Source organism: Mesoplodon mirus (genome assembly GCF_964341445.2).
Source record: "Mesoplodon mirus genome assembly, chromosome: 4".
NCBI lineage: Eukaryota > Metazoa > Chordata > Mammalia > Artiodactyla > Ziphiidae > Mesoplodon > Mesoplodon mirus.
The window spans coordinates 125,575,676-125,595,494 of record NC_138979.1 but is presented as its reverse complement, the minus strand read 5'-3'; the positions used below and the strand labels follow the sequence as shown (position 1 = coordinate 125,595,494).

General features: G+C 33.3%; 1 protein-coding gene across 7 annotated transcripts in view; it reads left to right on the top strand.

The window, feature by feature from the left end:
• The window catches only part of RALGAPA1 (Ral GTPase activating protein catalytic subunit alpha 1), a gene marked incomplete at its 5' end in the record, with an annotated part of 228,244 nt that overhangs the window by 148,822 nt on the left and 59,603 nt on the right, over window positions 1–19,819 (top strand). For all 7 annotated transcript variants that reach the window (XM_082620173.1, XM_082620170.1, XM_082620172.1 and 4 more), the window contains 2 exons: window positions 3,445–4,309; window positions 6,971–7,042. In XM_082620173.1, the coding sequence (XP_082476299.1) occupies window positions 3,445–4,309; window positions 6,971–7,042 (937 nt within the window). The remainder of the gene's footprint in view (window positions 1–3,444; window positions 4,310–6,970; window positions 7,043–19,819) is intronic.

Here is a 19,819-nt window from a genome sequence, read left to right as displayed (position 1 = left end):
ACCACAAATAGCTGATAATTTGTCTAGAACACGTTACAAGTGAAATAGGAATATAGGAAAAATAATTCAGACAATTGATATAGGTGACTTATCATTATTTCTTTAGATTTGGCATAGTACAATACAGTGTTTATTTTACTTAAGGACAAAGTTATATGAAAATATTCTTTGCTTTTTGCATTTTTAAAGGTGTAAAATGATAAAGTTTGATTCAGGGCAGGATAGTGTATTTCTTAAACAGTGAAATAAATAGTTTACTTATGTAAAGGGAAGTTTTAATGTATTTCATGCAAATTTACTGTGCCATTAACAGTCACTGTAAAAGACAGAAAGGTGTAAAGGTTTTAAACAGATGAGCTTTATATTGATACCAAATACTCTGTAGGGTGCTATTCTCTAAATGTATTAAAGTTGTTCCCTTTGGACTTTCTTAAAGGTATTAAGGACCAGATAAATACAGAACCTTTCAGGAACAGCTGTGAGCTAGCAGCAGGTGATTCTGTGGTCTGTAGTGACTACATGCTGTGGGGTTTTTTTAATGTGGCAGAAATGGCTAATCATTGTGCCCTTGTCTAAGGCATGCTTCATCATCTTCAAGTACTTCTTTGGCCAAAGATTTCTAAATATAGAGTGTCCCTAATAAGCTCAGTATTGGATTGAACAAGTCTGATTTGAGAATTATTGGCAGGAGTAGCTGTAATTATTAAATTTACTAAAGAATAAAGCAAGGTAGTGAAGTTGGCTTTTTGTCAAATGGCAGTAGTCTTATTAGCAAAAAGTCATCATTTGCAGGGTCAGAGTGAAAGGAGGCTCCAAAGAATTCATTCTGTCTTAATTATAGTTTCACCTATACATATTATGCAAAGCTCATATTTAAAGCATTTGCCAAAATTAACTTCCTCTGCATGTTCTATTACAGTGCGGTGAATTGCAGCAGCTTTTTATGTCTTGCTGCTTTTGTATGCCATAATAATCAGTAATTACGGGTTTGCTGCAAATGCTGTAGGGTTTGTTTAATCTGACAATATGAAAAGACAACCTTGAATAGACTTTTTTAAATGAATGCTAGTTACACAAAGCCCTAGAAGCATCGATATCTTCATTTTGCATTTTCTCACAAGGCTGCTTATTTTAGAATTTCATTTTGAATTTCTACATTAGAGAATTTCATATGTTTTCTTTATATCTAAGATATATAGAAGAAAGATGTGTATGTTCTGTAGCTTACGATTCAAAAATAAATCTAAATAAACCTAACTGCCAAATTAACAAGTTGAGAGGTTTTTGTCCCTTTATATAAATATATAAATATAAATATAAATATAAATATAAATATATATATATATACATATATATATACATCCTGAATTTAGAGAAGCAGCTTAGGAAAGAAAATGCTTCTACCTACTTCTGAAATCTAAATTTATTTTTTAAGTGTAATCAGTGAACTTCTGTGAACTCTCAAGTGCAAAATGAGAAGTATTGGCTAGATTATCTGCAAGGCCTCTTACAGTGTGAACACTCATTAAAATCTAAGCTATAATTAGAGAAGCAAAAGCAGGCACTAGATTCAAATCACCCCTCTGTTTCTCATCATTCAGTGGCATATCTTTTTACTTTACCATAATAGGTCTTGAAAATGTAGGATTGAATTAAGGTTAATCATTTAGTGTTGTTATCTAGTGTTGAATAGCTCATTTTCAGAGCTAGCCATACTATCATCAAAGAACAGCTCAATGTAATTGGAACTTTTTAAGTAAACTGAAAAATGTTTATATATACATATATGTAAAATAAAACTTGATTATGGAAGATTAAAAGTTTGACACTCAGTAACATTTCAAAATCAACCAAAGTCCACAGAAAACTGTTCTTTTTTAGAGTTGGAATAATGGAGAAGATGTTATTGGTATTAATGGCATAGCAGCTGATTTGTTGCTGACTCTTTGCCTGTACCCAGTGGTGTCGGTTCTGAATCTTGAGGGCTACAGCTTCAAAAATATAACATTGTTCTCTTTCTTGCCTCTTTTTAAGTAATCATATCAGCAGTGCACATCCTAGTTCCCTTATAAATTTTATAAAGTTGAGTTTATTGAGGTATAATTTACATAAAATAAAATTTATCTTCCTTTGATGTGAGAATTTTACTATATATTGATTGCGTTGGTGGTTATACCATTCTATATAGTTACTGAAATTCATCACAAAGTACACTCGAAATTAAGGAATTTATTTCATATAGGTAATACTTTGATCATCAGGACATTTTCAAATCTATATTTATTCTGGTAGCTAGGCCATAGTATTCCCAAATGATTAACTTTCAGAATATAACAATGCTCAGACAATATCACTGTGGTAGAACAATACAGAGACATGATTATTCTGTAACCTTGTATATAAGACAGACAAGAACACTATCAACACACACACAAACACACAACTGAACGTCCTAACATGAATGATTAGTATGTCTTTACTAATGACAACTCTCCTCCCACCTCCTAGATGAAAAGTATCAAGTTAACCCAGTTGTCCCCACTTCCTGACACCACTCATTACATAAGTGGCTTCATCAACCCTCTGTAGAATCACACTGGCAGTCTTTGGCTAGTGGGCTTGGACAAGTTATTATCTATCTGCACTTCCTCCTTTCTCCCTTTACTCTCTTTCTGTATTCTTTGTTTTCTTTCCACCCTCCCCTCCTTTTTCCTCCTCCTTCAGGTCGTGACATTAGGCACCTTGCCTCTTCAGGCCTCTTGCTACTATATTCTTTGAGTTTTCTCTTTTTACCATTTCCTATGTTTTTTTTTTTAAGTTACTCATATAGATATGCTCCTGATCTCTTTAATGCCTTAGAAAAATAAGGAGGCCATAAAATATTTTTTCCTTTAAAATAAAGTTTCCTTGGCATATGCTGGCTACACTGACTCACTATTTAAATTGATCCTGACTCCTAAAGTTTAGTGAAAGATCACTTTTTTCTGACACTTTTACATCATCCATAAAAGCCATAATTAAATGCTATTTAAGGCATGCTGCAAACTATGTTTCTGAATCTCCTCATAATATAAGAAGCTTATCAGTTGGATTTCATTGACTTTTTAATCTGGGTGCTAAGTGATTTCAAGTGATTTATAACACTTTTGAACCTTCTTTGAAGGTATGATGTACATTCAGTTTAAATTTTGAATCCATAAGCAAAAATTTCAAAAAGGGCTTTCTTATAAAAATGAACAAAACTTCATCAAAGCACAGTTTTCTTCTTCATTATCATTCTTGTAGTACATACTCTAAATTGAAAATATTAATATTTACTCAAATATTTGAATGTGATTTTGATAATGTGATGGAATCCCCATTTGTTGTCTAATGTTTCATTCTTATATGACTTCCTAGGAAGCAGCAGTATTCCCACTCACTTATTATATTTTTTATTTCTAGTGAAAACTCAAATGCAACAAGGATTAATCTCTATAGCTGCCCGTACTGTTATTACACATCTGGTAAATCACTTGGGCCATTATCCAATGAGTGGTGGTCCTGCTATGTTAACAAGTCAGGTGTGTGAAAATCACGACAATCATTACAGTGAAAGCACTGAACTTTCTCCTGAACTCTTTGAGAGTCCAAATATTCAGTTCTTTGTGTTGAACAATACAACCTTAGTGTCCTGTATCCAGATCAGATCTGAAGAGAGTATACCTGGAGGAGGTTTATCTGCTGGCCTTGCATCAGCCAATTCAAATGTCAGGATTATAGTACGTGATCTTTCTGGAAAATATTCATGGGATTCTGCCATCCTGTATGGACCACCTCTTGTAAGTGGTTTGTCAGAACCTACATCTCTTATACTTTCGTTGTCTCACCAAGAGAAGCCAGAAGAGCCTTCTACATCTCATGAATGCTTAGAAGATATAACAGTTAAAGATGGGGTTTCCCTCCAGATTAGAAGAAGATTTAGAGAAACTGTACCAACTTGGGATACGATAAGAGATGAAGAAGATGTTCTTGACGAGCTTTTGCAGTATTTAGGTGTAACTAGTCCTGAATGCTTACAGAGGACTGGAGTCTCACTTAATATTCCTGCTCCACAGCCTGTGTGCATTTCTGAAAAACAGGAAAATGATGTTATTAACGCTATCCTTAAGCAGCATACAGAGGAAAAAGAATTTGTTGAGAAACACTTTAATGACTTAAACATGAAAGCTGTGGAGCAAGATGAACCAACACCTCAGAAACCTCAGTCAGCATTTTATTATTGCAGATTGCTTCTTAGTATATTGGGAATGAATTCCTGGGACAAAAGGTAAGAATAAAGGAGAAATTTTTCCTTTTTTAAAAAATATTAGTCTTATTCATCTTATGATCAGCATTTTAGTCTCTGTTCTTTCCCTCGCTAAATTTTACCTACCAATTAGTTCTTTGACCAGTGGGCAGATTTTCTTTTCTTTTTTTTTTTTTTTGAGTCTACTGAGTCATAATCAGGTTTCAAGGGAATAAAAAGATAATATAATAAATTAATTTTAACATTTTCATAATGACTAGTATAACTATCTTAGAACTCATAGCTCATACAATTGAAAAAAATCTTGTTTTTTCCAACCTTCATGTAAGCTAATAGGAAAAACTTTTTTCTTATAACACTTCTAACACCAAATGTGTGAGTTTTTCACACCAAGCAGTTTCAACAATACCTGGAGTTATCACAGACAAGTTAAGGGCTCAGACCAACAAGACTGCCCCCCATTTTAGACATCAATTGCAGGTCTGGGTCACCCATACTTCTGGGCAATTGGCTGTAAATCAGAGGTTCCTACAACCCCCTTCTTGGGTTTGAAAATTAACTATAATGATTCGTAAAACACTTACATTTATCAGTTTATTACAAAGATAGTTAAAGGATACAGATGAACAGCCAGATGAAGAGGTACATAGGGTAAAGTCTGGAAGGATTCCAAGTGTGGAAATTTCTGTCCCTGTGGAGTTGCAGTGTGCCACCCTCCCAGCACACTGAATGTGTTCACCAACCTGGAAGCTCTCCAAATCCCATAATTTAGGGATTTTCATGGAGGTCTTATCATGTAGGCATGATTATTAACTCAGTCTCCAGTTCCTCTCTCTCCCCAGAGGTGGGGCTGAAAGTTTTAAGATCCTAATCATGGCTTGCTCTTTCTGGTGATGAGGCACCATCCTGAAGTTATCCAGGACACCACCAGGAGTCACCTTATTAGAACAAAAGATGCTCTTATTACCCAGGAAATTCCAGAGGTTTTAGGAGGTCTGTGTAAGCCTCTCCTGTCACCTCCAGCACTCAGGAAATTACAAGGGTTTTAGGACCTCTGTGTCAAAAACTGGGGACACAGCCCAAATGTATATTTCTTATTATGGCACATAGCCTAACTTTTTTTTTAGACAAACAGCGATATGATCATTTCTTGTTTGTATCAGAGAAATTAACTCAGGATTTAGCATCAAATCAAGAAAAGAATCTGGATTTCTTTTTTTTTTTTTTTTTTTTTTTTGCAGTACGTGGGCCTCTCACTGTTGTGGCCTCTCCCGTTGCGGAGCACAGGCTCCGGACGCGCAGGCTCAGCGGCCATGGCCCACGTGCCTAGCCGCTCCACGGCATGTGGGATCTTCCCGGACCGGGGCACGAACCCGTGTCCCCTGCATCGGCAGGCGGACTCTCAACCACTGCGCCACCAGGGAAGCCCATGGATTTCATTTTTTAAAATTTTGTTTTCTCTTATGCATATTGCAAAACCTCATTAAAAACTTGCAATACACACACAGAGTTTTGAAGTAAGTTAAGTAGGAGTTAAATGAAAAGGCATGAGACTTAAAGCAGAAGATCCAGGTGAGAGTCACTTAAACTTTGAGCCTCGGGTTACAGTCTGCAAATTGAGGAAATAACTCCCACTTCACATGATGGTAAGAATTAAATTAGATAATGTATATAAAATACTAAAATTGTACACTAGTGTAAAGCATTATTAATATTTTTAAATATATTTTAAAATTTATCTTTAAAATTGATTTTTAAAATTTTTATGATACTAAAAGCTGTAGGGAAGTGGAAGAAGAAGCATTATTGAATGTATTGTTTTTGTTCAGTTTGTAGTAGAAGGAGAGCTCAGATATCACTGGATGAATAAATCTTAAAGTAATTCAAATGCATATGAAGCACTGAATTGGAATTCTACTTGCTTACCTAGTGTTTATAATCTTACTTGGTTTAAACCCTTCCATTTATTAGAAGGGCGTATCCTCTGCCTTATGGGAAAGCCATGTTATATCAGGAAAACAGTTTGCCTTATGGTATGTCCACGTACAGGTAATTGCCACTAATATAAATTCATTCTTTTGCTGTAGAATGGTCCATACATTGTCTCTTGAGAAAAATTAAAGATGGGAAGCTATATTTTACCACAGCAAGCATTGATTTCATGAATATAATTTATACATAATTTAGCACCTATATAATGTATTTGGTAAAATTTACACACTGCTTTGTAGTGTAAAAAAAACATATAATGTAAAACAAGAAAAAAAAACAAATTCCCTCTGGATTACACATCCTTATTTGGCAATGATTTAGATTTTGTGAATATTTTATTTCTCATGAGGAACAACTTTCTCACATATTTTTATGAAACTCTTGAGAAGGAACCTATAAGTATTTTTATCCATTTTCCTGAATATGAGTTTGAGAAATTCACAGCATCTTCAAGGAAACGTTTAAATGGCCAGTAGATTATGACCCACTAGCAGAAATGTATGAGGGCCTGGGTAGAAATAATGACATATATTCTTTACATTTTTTTTAGGGTTTGTTCTCCTTTGTGTTAGAAGTATGAAAAGGCAAGAAAAGTATAAGAGTTGCATGAGTAGACTGGAAAGTATTTCCGGAACTGTCATGTCATTCACTGCAAACGTGATGAAAATGTTTATAAATCTCTCTATTTAGGAGGAGCTTTCATCTCCTGAAGAAAAATGAAAAACTACTTAGAGAACTTAGGAACTTGGACTCAAGACAGTGGTAAGTTGTTGGGAAATTTTCAGGTTTAGCTCTGGCACCTGTCAGATATTTCTCTGTTCGTGTGTGAATAATACTGTATTGTTGAATTATAACTTTCTGAGCAGAAACTGTTTTTCATTTATATATACCTTAGAAATAACATTTTTAGAAAAACGTACAGCTGCATTTAAATGTTTGGTATCTTTGGATTGTTTATAAATAATAAACACTCAACTGGTGTTTTATACTTTTGTCTTCAGTTTTTTGCTTTTCCTGTTCCCACAGTCAGTTTGTCCACCCAGCTCTGATTCCACTTACCTTTCTGTCCAGCAAACTCACATATTGTCAACCATTTTTAAAATGCCTTATCTTGCACCCTCAAAACTGTTCTTCTGCTTAAGTTTATATCTATATATCTATATAGATAGATATATAGATATATAGATATATATAATATATATGTGTGTGTGTGTGTGTATATATTTCCATAACCAGTTCTCTAATCAGAATCATTCCCAACATCTGCTTTTTCTACTCCTGGGCAGCAGTACATTACTAGAGAAAATTATCAAACCAGTGTCATATAGAGAGTTACTGTATATTCATGCACCTTTACTTCAACAATGCCATCTCTGCTGTTTGGCAGATTTTTTATCCCTTGTTCACTTTTACTTTACTTCTCAGAGTAATTGTTATAAATCACTTCTTTGTTCCTCAAGCCTGGCATTATAGTCAAAAGGTCATCTCTACTCTAACCTCGTAAGAATTCACTTCAAAGGTTTGACCTATGTGAAAGACAATCTGCTAGAACAGTAGTTCTTAACCTTTCTTCTTCCTCCACACATTCACATTTTAACACAGGTTAGTCACATATGTTCATTAATTAAATCCAGTGATTCTGACAATTGGGAAACTAGTTTGTAACAAGCCATTCACCCCGCCATCACTATTCTACAGGAATGCAAAGTGAAGATGATTCAGACCTTTCCCACATCAAAACAAATAGGCCTTACATCTTCGTCTTTTAAAATTTTCTGTATTGAGCCATCTTCTCTTGCTCACTTTCCTCATCAGAAAAGCCTGTTTTTCTTTATATACTTCTGCTTCCTACTTTCTCAGCCTGCTGTAGGATCTTCAAAAAGTTATCCCTTCTTTATCTTGTATTTCTACTTACTTTTCTTACCATAAGCATGTTTGTTATCTGCCTTTAAAACAAAACAAAACAAAACTTTCCTCAGTTACTATCCTTTCAAGCTATAGTACATCCCTTTCTTGCCTTTTACTACCAAATTTATAGAAAAATATAATTTTTTATTCATTTCCTGTCATTCCTAACTGGTTTTTGTTGTTTTTAGCTTTTCTCAGAATAGTTTTTTTAAATAATGTATAATTTCTTTGGTTATTATAGAAAATATAAAACAGAAAAATAAAACTATTGTTATTCATAAGACTTGTTAGCATTTCTTTATATATTTTCAGTCTTTCTTTTTGATAGATATATGTATGATTTTTGTTTGTTTTACAAAACTGGAATCATAGTAATGTATAGTAAGTTATGTCTTTTAAAAAACTCTATATTAGCATTTTCTCAGCCATTTTGATATTCTTCAAAAAAAATTCTATGGCACCAAGTTCTATGATTTTGGACATTTGAGTTGTTTTTAATTTCTTGCCCTAGAATAGATTCCTAGAAATAGAATTATTAGGTCAAAACATAAGGACTTATTTCAGGCCATATATATTATAAAATTGCTTTCCATTAAGTACTGGTTTCTAATCCTACCACCGTTGTATAACTTCAGCCCGTCCAGCAAAAGATATTGATGACATTTTCTTAACCTTTATAATTTGAGGGGCAAATCATGGTATCTCATTAATTTATAGTTTTTAATTACTAGGGAGGTTAATATTTTTCATATATTTGTAAAAAATTTCTAAATTCTCTCTTAGTGTCCTTTTTCTGTTTTTCTATTTAGGAATTTTTCTTATATGTAAGAGCTCTTTTACGTATGTGTATGTGTTAAGGATTAACTTTTGTATTTATTGTGGGAGTTCTCCTAGTTAGTCATTTGGCTTTCAGTTTTCAACAACTTCAGGTTGTTTAACAACCCATTTTTATGTAGTAATTATATCTCTCAATCTTTTTTTTTAATTTCTTCAGTTGTTTGCTGTGCTTAGAGAGATCTGTCTTGAAATCAATTAAATATTGTTACATTTCCTTCTAGATTTTTAAGTATTTGGTTGGAGTGGTAATTATTTTATATTTAATTCTTTATTCCTTCTGGAATGCATTTTGATTTATGGAATGAGAAATGGAACCACCTTGAATGTTGGAAAATAGTCTATTTCTATAATTTGTTAAATAATCCATATCTTTCCCATTGATTTGATATTATCTTTATCAAATACTAAGCTGTTTCAAAGCTATCTGTTCATTTCTATTGATTGGTCTATCAATTTTGTGGAGATGTTACTGTTTAATTTATTGTAGCTTTATAATTTAGTATCTGATAGGCTCAGTCTTCTTCCTCACCCCATCCACACGCATTCTTCTTTTTTTAGATGTTCTCGCCTGTTTTTTCTTCCAGAAACATGTTATTGATTAGAATTATGCTGTTGTTTTCCAGAAAAAAAAATCCCATTGCTATTTTGATTTGATTTGCAATAAAAGTTTCCTGTGGGAAGAATAAACACATTTATTATCATCATTCTTCCCATTCACAATCGTGGAGCGTTTTTTTATTTATTCTGATACCCAGACATTACCTTTAAGGGTGTTTTACTTTTGTGTTGCTATTCTGAGTAGAATCTTCCCCCCATTATATTTTGTATCCAAGTACTTTAATGAATTCTCTCTTTTTTTAAAAAAAAATTATTTATTTATTTATTTTTGGCTGCATTGGGTCTTTGTTGCTGTGCATAGGCTTTCTCTAGTTGTGGCGAGTGGGGACTACTCTTCCTTGTGGTGCGCGGGCTTCTCACTGCGGTGGCTTCTCTTGTTGCAGAGCACGGGCTGTAGGTGCACAAGCTTCAGTAGTTGTGGCGCATGGGCTTAGTTGCTCTATGGCATGTGGGATCTTCGTGGACCAGGGCTCGAACCCGTGTCCCCTGCATTGACCGGCAGATTCTTTTATTTTTTTGATTAAATATACTAATTTTATTATTTCAATTTTAAGTCTTATTTCTCTTTTCTTTTTTTCCCTTTTTAAACATCTTTATTGGAGTATAATTACAATGGTGTGTTAATCTCTGCTTTTTAACAGAATGAATCAGCTATACATATACATATATCCCCATATCTCCTCCCTCTTGCGTCTCCCTCACATCCTCCCTATCCCACCCCTCTACCTGGTCACAAAGCACCGAGCTGATCTCCGACAGGCAGATTCTTAACCACTGCGCCGCCAGGGAAGTCCCTCTCTTGTTGATTTTAAACATTTTATAGTTGTCTCACTCTTAGGATTTGCTTAGGTATATAATCGTTTTCTGCAAGTCATCTCCTTTTGAAAAGTTATGCCATTATTTTCTTATATCATCATGTCTGATTGTACTGACTAAAACTTGCATTACAGTGTTAAATAGTTATAGGAAGAGTGGTCATCCTTGTCTTTTCTGCTTTTAATGGAAATGACTCTTCTGTTTCATACTTAAGTAAAATATTGGTTGTTAGTTTGAAATAGATCATTTTTATCATTCTGAGAAAGTAGCCTGTTTTCTAGGAGATTTCATAATGAAAGGTAGTTAAATGTTACCAGAATCCTTTTCAGCATCTATTCAGGTTTTTATATATTTTTATATTCAGCTTTTGCTTTCTTAACTAGTTGATGTATATTAACTAGATTGCTAATATTAAATAATTCTTGCATTCTTGGGATAAACCTTATTGGGTCCTTTGACTTCCTGTTGGGTTAAATTTGTTAGAATTTCATTTTTAATTAGGGCATGGTTCATCTATTAGAATATTTTATAGTTAATTTTTTGCCTGTTCTAATGTTTTCAGAATTAACATTACAGCCAGATTCATAAAATGAATATTATCTATTTGAAAATTTGGAGGAATTAGTAGAATTTCAAATTATTTCCATTTGTTTCATCCTTTTTAGTCTTTTCAGTTTTTCTTTTACCTCTTAGGTCAATTTCAGGGCTTTTTTTTTTTTTACAGAACTCAATTTCACTGAGATTTCAAAAGATACTTAGTAGAGATTCATACATGGTGTCATAATTCTCTACTACATTCCTTTTCTCAGTTTTATAGGGCTTTTCTTTTTCTTTTTTTTATATATATATAATTAATTTCTGTATTCCCATGTCATCCCTTCAACAGTTTTTTTTGACCCCTAGCTGTATTGAGATATAATTGACATATAACATCGTGTAAGTTTAAGGTTTAAACAGAACGATTTTTATATATTGCAAAATGATTACCACAACAATGTTAGTTACTACATCATCACTTCACTTAGTTACAGTTTTTGTCATGAGAACTGTAAAAATCCATTCATAGCAACTTTCAAATATACAGTACAGTACTGTTAACTATAGTAACTGTAATGTCCATTATACCCCCAAACTTTTTCATCCTATAGCTGGAAATTTGTACCCTTTGACCCCCTTTACCCATCCTCCACCCAGTCTGATCTCAGTTTCTGTGAATCTAGATTTTTTAAATTTCACATATAAGTGAGAACATGCAATATTTGTCTTTCTCTGTCTGACTTATTTCTCTTAGCATAATGCCCTCAGGGTTCAACCATGTTGTCACAAATGCCAGGATTTCCTTCTTTTTTATGGTTGAATCCCGTTGTAAATACCACATTTTCTTAATCCATTCATCCATCGGTGGACACTTAGATTGTTTCCATACCTTGGCTATTGTAAATAATGCTGCTGTGAACACAAGGGTGCAGATATCTTTTCCAGTTAGTATTTTCATTTCCTTTGGATATATTCCCAGAAGTGGGATTGCCAGATCATGTGGTAGTTCTATTTTTAATTTTTTGAGGACCCTCCATACTTTTTACAGAGTTGACTGCACCAGTTTACATTCCCACCAACAGTGCACGAGGGTTCCCTTTTCTCCACATCACCTCCAACACTTATCGCTTGTCTTTTTTTTTCTTTTCTTTTTTTTTTTTTTTTGCAGTACGTGGGCCTCTCACTGTTGTGGCCTCTCCCGTTGCGGAGCACAGGCTCCGGACGCACAGGCTCAGCGGCCATGGCTCATGGGCCTAGCCGCTCCGTGGCACGTGGGATCTTCCCGGACCGGGGCACGAACCCGTGTCCCCTGCATCGGCAGGCGGACTCTCAACCACTGCGCCACCAGGGAAGTCCCGCTTGTCTTTTTGGTAATAGCCATTCTACTGGGTGTGAGGTGATACCGCAGTGTAGTTTTTCATTTCCATTTTCCGATGACTAGTGATATTAAGTACTTTTTCATGTACTTCTTGGCCATTTGAATATCATTTTTAGAAAAATGTCTATTCATGTCCTTTGCCCATTTTTTAATTGTATTATAAGTGTTTTATTGCAATTGAGTTGTATGAGTTTCTTACATTATCAGAAATGTAATTTGCAAATATTTTCTTCCACTCTGTGAGTTACCTTTTCATTTTGTTTATCCTTTCTTTTGCTGTGCAGCTTTTTAGTTTGATGCGATCCCACTTGTTTATTATTTTTGTTTTTGTTTTTGTTTTGCTTTTGTTGCTTGAGCTTTGGGTGTTATATCCATAAAATCATAGACAAGACCAATGTCCAGGACCTTACCCGTTTATTTTCATTTTAGGGGTTTTATGGTTTCAGGTCTTAGATTTAAGTCTTTAATCCATTTCAAGTTAACTTTTGTGAGTGGTGTAAGACAAGGGTCCAGTTTAATTCTTTTGCATGTGAATGTCCAGTTTTCCCAATACCATTTATTTCTCAATTGGTTTATCTTTTCAAAGAACCAACTGTTGGTTTGCTTCATATTTTCTATTTTCCTATTCTCTATTTTATTTATTTATGCTCTAATCTTTATTATTTCCCCTTTTCTGCTAACTTTGGGATTAGTTTATTCTTTTTCTAGTTCCTTTAGGTATAAAGTTAAGCTGTTTATTTGAGATCTTTCTTTTTCTTAATGTACGTGTTTATCATTACAAACTTCCCTCTTGGAACTTGCTATACTTCATACTTTCAGTGTGTATTTCTATTTTTGTTTGTCTCAAGATATTTTTTAAACTTCCCTTTTGATTTCTTCTTTGATCTATTGGTTGTTCAGGAGTGTGTCGTTTAATTTCTATGTGTCTGTGAACTTTCTGGCTTTTCTCTTGTTATTGATTTCTATTTTAATTCCATTGTGTTTGGAAAAGATACTTGATATAATTTCTAGCTTCTTGAATTTGTTGAGACTTGTTTTGCATCCTAACACATTATCTATCCTAGAAAATGTTCTGTGTGCACTTGAAAAGAGTGTATATTCTGCTGCTGTTGGACAGAATGTTCTGTGTATGTCTCTTAGGTATATAGTGTTGTTCAAATCCACTGCTCCCTTTTTCAGTCTCTGTCTGGATAATCTGTCCATTATTGAGACTGGGATATTAAAACCCCCAACTAATACTGTATTGCTGTTTATTTCCTTTTCTGTTAGTATTTGCTTTATATACAGCATACAGAACCTTTATACTTTTACTTCTTCCCTCACATTTTAGGTTGTTGGTGTTACAATTTCCATCTTTTTTGTATTATGTATTAAATAACAAATTATTGTAATTATGGTTTCTTTTAAAATGTTTTTTAACTTTTAAGCTATATTTGTAAGTGAATTATGCACCACCATTACAGTGGGCTTTTTTTTTCTGGATGCACATAATCTATTTAATCTTTTCAGAGAAACAGTTTCTCATTTATCATATTCTATTATGTTCTATTTTTTAACTCTTTAATTACTGTTATTTCTTGTTTATAAGCTTTATATTGTTCTTTTTCTTCTAGAATTGAATGTTATCTGTCTGAGTTTTATTCTTTATTATTTAACAATGAAATAGTCTTATGCTCTAAATTTTTTCTGAGTGTAGATCCTGTCCATTGTTTTAGTCTCAGCTTAAACATCATTTTTTTCTGAAAAGCCTTTCCCTAAGCTACTGCTAACCCTTTACCTTTCTTCCCAGTTCCTTCCACCCTGTGTTTGGATATCCTTCCATGGGCTTTCAGAGATCCCTATAACACGTTCCTGTCATAGTATTTATCACACTGTATTAATATTATTATTACTTCTTAGATATTCTTTCCAAGACAGTTATAAAATTAAAACCCTCTAAGTAGTCTCTGAGTTCTCATATCCTAATTCTTCCCCATAATAACTTATCTTTGGTACTAGATGGTACCAAAGTCATTGGGGGCACAAATCATAACTCTTTTGCTGTCTTGCTCACCATGTGTTCTCAGACCTCTACTGTTCTACTGAAACTATCCTTTTGAAGGGTAGTATTCTGACCACCATGGCTAAAGTTTTCTCCATCCTCTCCAGCCTCCTTGATTTATCTAATTAATTAAATTTAATTAATTTAATAGGCACTTAAAAATTATAGCTGTTTTAGATTTACAAAATAATCAATTGCAAAATACAGAGCATTCCTACATACCCTCTTTCCCCCTATACATAGTTACCCCTATTATTTTTATCTTGTATCAGTATGGTATATTTGTTAAAATTGATGAGCCAATATTGATATATTATTATTAACTGAAGTTTATATTAGATTCACTCTTGGTGTTGTACATTGTATGAGTTTTAACAAATGTATAATGACATGTATACTCATTACAATATAATACAGAATAGTTTCTGCCCTAAAAACTCCTGAGTATTATATCCCCTAAAAGTTCAGTACTGTTGTCTGTTCTCTCTTTAAAATGTTCTTCTCCCCTGGCTTCTAAAGTCATATTAAATTACTTTGTTCTAAAGTAAAACTGTCTAAAGTAAAATTTTTATTTTATTCCTAGTGACTTCCAAATGGCTGACCAGACTCTTTAGTCTAGAACTCAGGCCATACCAGCCAATCTTGGCTATTTATGGTTTCTTTACATTACCTAATATTTTTCTACTTGGCTCCTGCTAAACTAGTTATTTCTAGTTTGTCTTCACTGGCTCATTTTCTGCTGCCTTCTCCCCTAACATAGTTTTCCTTCTCACTGGGATACCTCTCATATCTTCTCAACCCCATTCTTTTCTGTCCATGTACTCCTATCTCTTAATTCCCAGTCATGATTTTGTAGCTGCTTATTACAATTTTTTCCCTGCCTCCTTACTTCTGTTTCCAGGTCATCAGTTCCTTCCCAAGTAACATCCTCCTCCTAATTTTCTCCATTATATTTAGAAGTACCATTTCAGTGTCACCCACACTTGACCATTTCCTTTCCCTTGCCCTTAGTGTTTATTGTTATGTTAGTTCTTTCTTCTTATTATTTCTCACTTCTATCTCTTCTTTGCTTTTCCTACTCCCAACTTCTTGATTCATGTCCTTATTACTTCTTTCGGAGAGAGTTAAAACAACTCTCTCATCTTCTAACTCTTCACCATCTAGACAATATTCACCACGAGAATAATTTTTCTAAAGTAAAATTTTTATTTCATTCCTTAGTGACTTCCCAGTGCCTGTCCAGACTCCTTAGTCTAGAACTCAGGCCATACCAGCCAGTCTTGGCTATTCATGGTTTCTTTACATTACCTTATGCTTTTCTACTTCTTGGCTCCTGCTAAACTGCTTCCATTCTCATATGTACCTGGAATATATGAAGGACATCTTCCTTGAGACAGCATAGGTTTTCTTTTTGATATTTTACACCACATGAACACATGACATTTATTTTGCTTTTTTAAACAAATTAAATAATGAAAACAAGTTTCCTTTCTTTTTCTAACATATTGGGTTCAGATAAAAATTCATTCAAATTATGTGACAGTAAGGCAACTTTGAGCTTCTTCTTAAGCCAAGAACCTGGAAACAAACCTGATTACTTGTCTGGAGGATTAGGGTGGAAGAAAATGAAAAGTTACTTTCTTTATAGTCTTACCTCTCCAGACCATTTATAGATCCTTTGTTTTCTTTGACTAGATTAACTGATTCCTATTCCTCATGGTTGAACCATCAGATTTTTAAATTTCAAATCTCCAAATTATTTGTATTATTATTTCTATTGCAGTGTATATACAGGAAATCAGAAATGCTTATAACTTAGCATATTTCACTTTGAATTTTCCAGTAGTAAGCTCATAATATTTTGCCAGTACTGGACATATTGTAGAATATTTATGGCTGCAAGTTCAGTAATCTCATTTTTTCTAATCTTTTTACCTCATTCACTCTTGTGGTACATACTAATCTAATGGCAATCAATAAATACCAAGCATCTAGTAGAAGTAGTTAGTAAGTAGAAAAATAAGAAGGAATGCTGAAAAATTAAAATTTGACATAAAAGAGCAGCTAAACTCTGCTTTTTCAAATTTTAAAAAGGACAGATAATATAAAGGTGATTTCACTTTTACTTTTGCATTTTAAAGATTTATTTTCTAATTTTTCCTATATGGCTCATATATTTCTCTTTTTGATTTATATAGTATTAGGTGAACAGTTCTATGCAACTCTTCTCAATTTTATAAATTGTGATTTATGAGTTCTAGCTGATAGCCCTTTACCTAGGAAATTGAGAACACTGAGAGGTCCCCTTTCTTCCAGGATCAGAATTTACACATAGTAGGTCATACTTCCAACTTAAATTCTAACAGCTTTATTGAGATGTAATTCACATACCATAAGATTCACTCATTTAAAGTGTACATGTTTTTAGTATATTCACAGACAACTATCACAGCAATCTAATTTTAGAATATTTCCTTCAAAAAGAAACCTCATACCTATTACCAGTCACTCTCTATTACCCCCAAACATCACCCCCTACTCCCCATCTCTGGACAACACTAATCTACTTTCTGTCTGTATAGATTTGCCTATTCTGGATATTTCATATAATAGCAATCAAACATATGTGGTCTTTTGTGGCAGGCTTCTTAGCACAGTGTTTTCAAAATTCATCCATGTTGCAGCATGTGTCAGCACTTCATTTCTTCTTATTCCTGAATAATATTCCATTATGTGAATATCCTATATTTTGTTTATCCATTCATCTCTTGATGGATATTTGCATTAGTTTCACTTTCCGGCTGTTATGAATAATGCTACTGTGAACATTCATGTAGCTTTTACGAGGACATTTTATAGTGATGTAAACTTCTTTATGAGACTTTCATAGTTTCAGACCTTATTTTTAGGTCTATGATGCTTTTTAATTTAATTTCTGTATATGGTATGAGGTAAGAATCCAACTTCATTGGATATCTACAACTGCATTGTAGCTATCCAGTTCCCTCAGCACCATTTGCTGAAAACACTATTTTTTTCCTCATTGAATTGGCTTGGTACCATTGCAAAAAGCAATTGATGATAAACATAAAGGTTTATTTCAGGACCCAAGATTCTATTCCATATAGAGCTATATGTTTCTGCTGTGGTAGTACCACAGTCCATTGACTGCTGTAGTTTTGTAGTAGGTTTTAAAATTGGGAATTATGAGTCCTCTTTGTTCTTCTTTTTCAAGATTATTTTGGCTGTTTGTGATTTTTTGCATTTTCCAGTGAATTTTAGGATCAGCTTATCAATTTCTACAAAAAGAGCTGGGACTTTGATAGCACTTGCATTAAATTTGTAGATCAATTTGGGAAATATTATCTTAACAATATTAAGTTTTTCAGTCCATGAATGTGGGATTTTTTTTTAAGATCTTTAATTTTTTTCAACAATGTAGCTTTCAGAGTATAAGTTGTGTACTTTTGTTAAATATATACCTAAGTATTTTTATTACTTTTGATGCTATTATAAAAGAAATAGCTTTCTTAATTTTGTTTTTGGATTGTTCATGTAGTTTATAAAAATACAGTTGATTTTCATATGTTGATATTATATCCTGAATCATTTCTGAAGTCATTTATTAGCTCTAATAGCTTTTTAGTGGATTCCTTAGGATTTTCTATACACAGAATCATCTCATCTGCAAGTGGAAGTAGTTTTACTACTTCCTTTTCAATCAGATTACTAATTCAGTTTCTTTAGTTGTTATTGAACTATCCTGGTATCCTATTTTCCCTTGAGTTGGTTTTAATAATTTGTGTCTTTCTAAGAATTTGTCCATTTAATCTAATTATCTGATTTTGGGCATACAATTGTTGATAGTATTCCTTAATAATACTTTTTGTTTCTATAAGGTATGTAGTGATGTCTCTCCTTTCATTCCTGATTTTAGTAAATTGAGTCTTTTTTTTCTTGCTCATTCTGGCTATAGGTTGATTTTGTTTAACGTCTCAAAGAACCAATTTAAAATTTTTCTCTTGTTTTTCTGTTCTGTTTCATTGATTTCCACACTAGTCTTTATTATTGTCGTCTTTCTGCTTGCTTTGAGTTTAGTTGCTCTTCTTTTTCTAGTTTCTTAAGGTGGAAGGTTTAGTTTTTGATGTGAGATCTTTTTCTTTTTTTTAATATAGGTGTTTATGTCCATAAATTTACAAATGAGCCCTGCTTTACCTGCATGCCATCAGTTTTGTCATATTATATTTTCATTTTCGTTCATCTCTAAGGTTTTTTTTTCTAATTTCACTTGAGATTTATTCTTTGACCCATCACTTATTTAGGAGTACATCTTTTCATTTCTACATATTTGTAAATTTTATTTCTTTTATTGATTTCTAATTTTATTCTATTATGATTAGAAAACATACTTTGCATGGTTTCAGTTATTTCATATGTACTGAGGCTTGTTCTGTGGCCTACCATATGGTCTGTCCTGAAAGATATTCCAGGTTTGCTTGAGGAGAATGTGTTTTTCTGCTCCTGTTGGGTGGAGTGTTCTTTAGGTATTTTATACTATTATTCAAGTCTTCTGTTTCCTTGTTAATATTCTCTTAGTTGTTTGTCCATTATTGAAAGTGAGGTATTGAAGTCTCCAGCTATGATTATAGAAATAGCTATTTCTGCCTTCAATTCTGTCTGATTTTGCTTCATGTATTTTGAAGCTCTGTTGTTGGGTGCATATGTTTTTAATTTTCATATCTTCCTGTTATAAGGACCTTTAACATTATGAAATATATCTTTATCTTTTATAACTTTTTTTTTCCTGAAATGAGTGTCTTTATTGCTTGAACCATACAAATATGAGGAATGGGGACAGGCCAGTGGGGAGGGGGGAGAATTGTCAGATTAATACACAGAAGGAAAAAAAAACATACACAGAAAGGAAGGAACATACACAGAAAGGAAAAAGGAACCCCACCCACCCAAACCAACCCCACTCCACCCCAGGATGTCTCTCTGTGAACTACCTATAACATTTTTATGTAAAAGTTTAATATTAGTATAGCTATGCTGGCCCTCTTGGTTACTGTTTGCATAGCATCTTCTTCTGTTTCTTTTACTTTCTACTTTGTGTCTTTGAATCAAAAGTACGTTGGCACTTTTTGTTTGCTTGGGTCATTGTTTATTTTCTAGTTAGCTTGGAAAGCCAAATTTCATACAAGAAATTTGCTTTTATGAGCATTTTTAATTTTAGGGAGAACTAAAACTAAAATGTCTAAGAACTTGTTAGTTACTCCATACAGTTTTATATTTGTGTATACATTTCTTATAAGTACTTTGGAGAAATGGATCATTTCTCACTCATCTCTGTACTCGTACTTAATTTTATTTCTAAAACACAGTCCCTTTAACTCTGGGATTC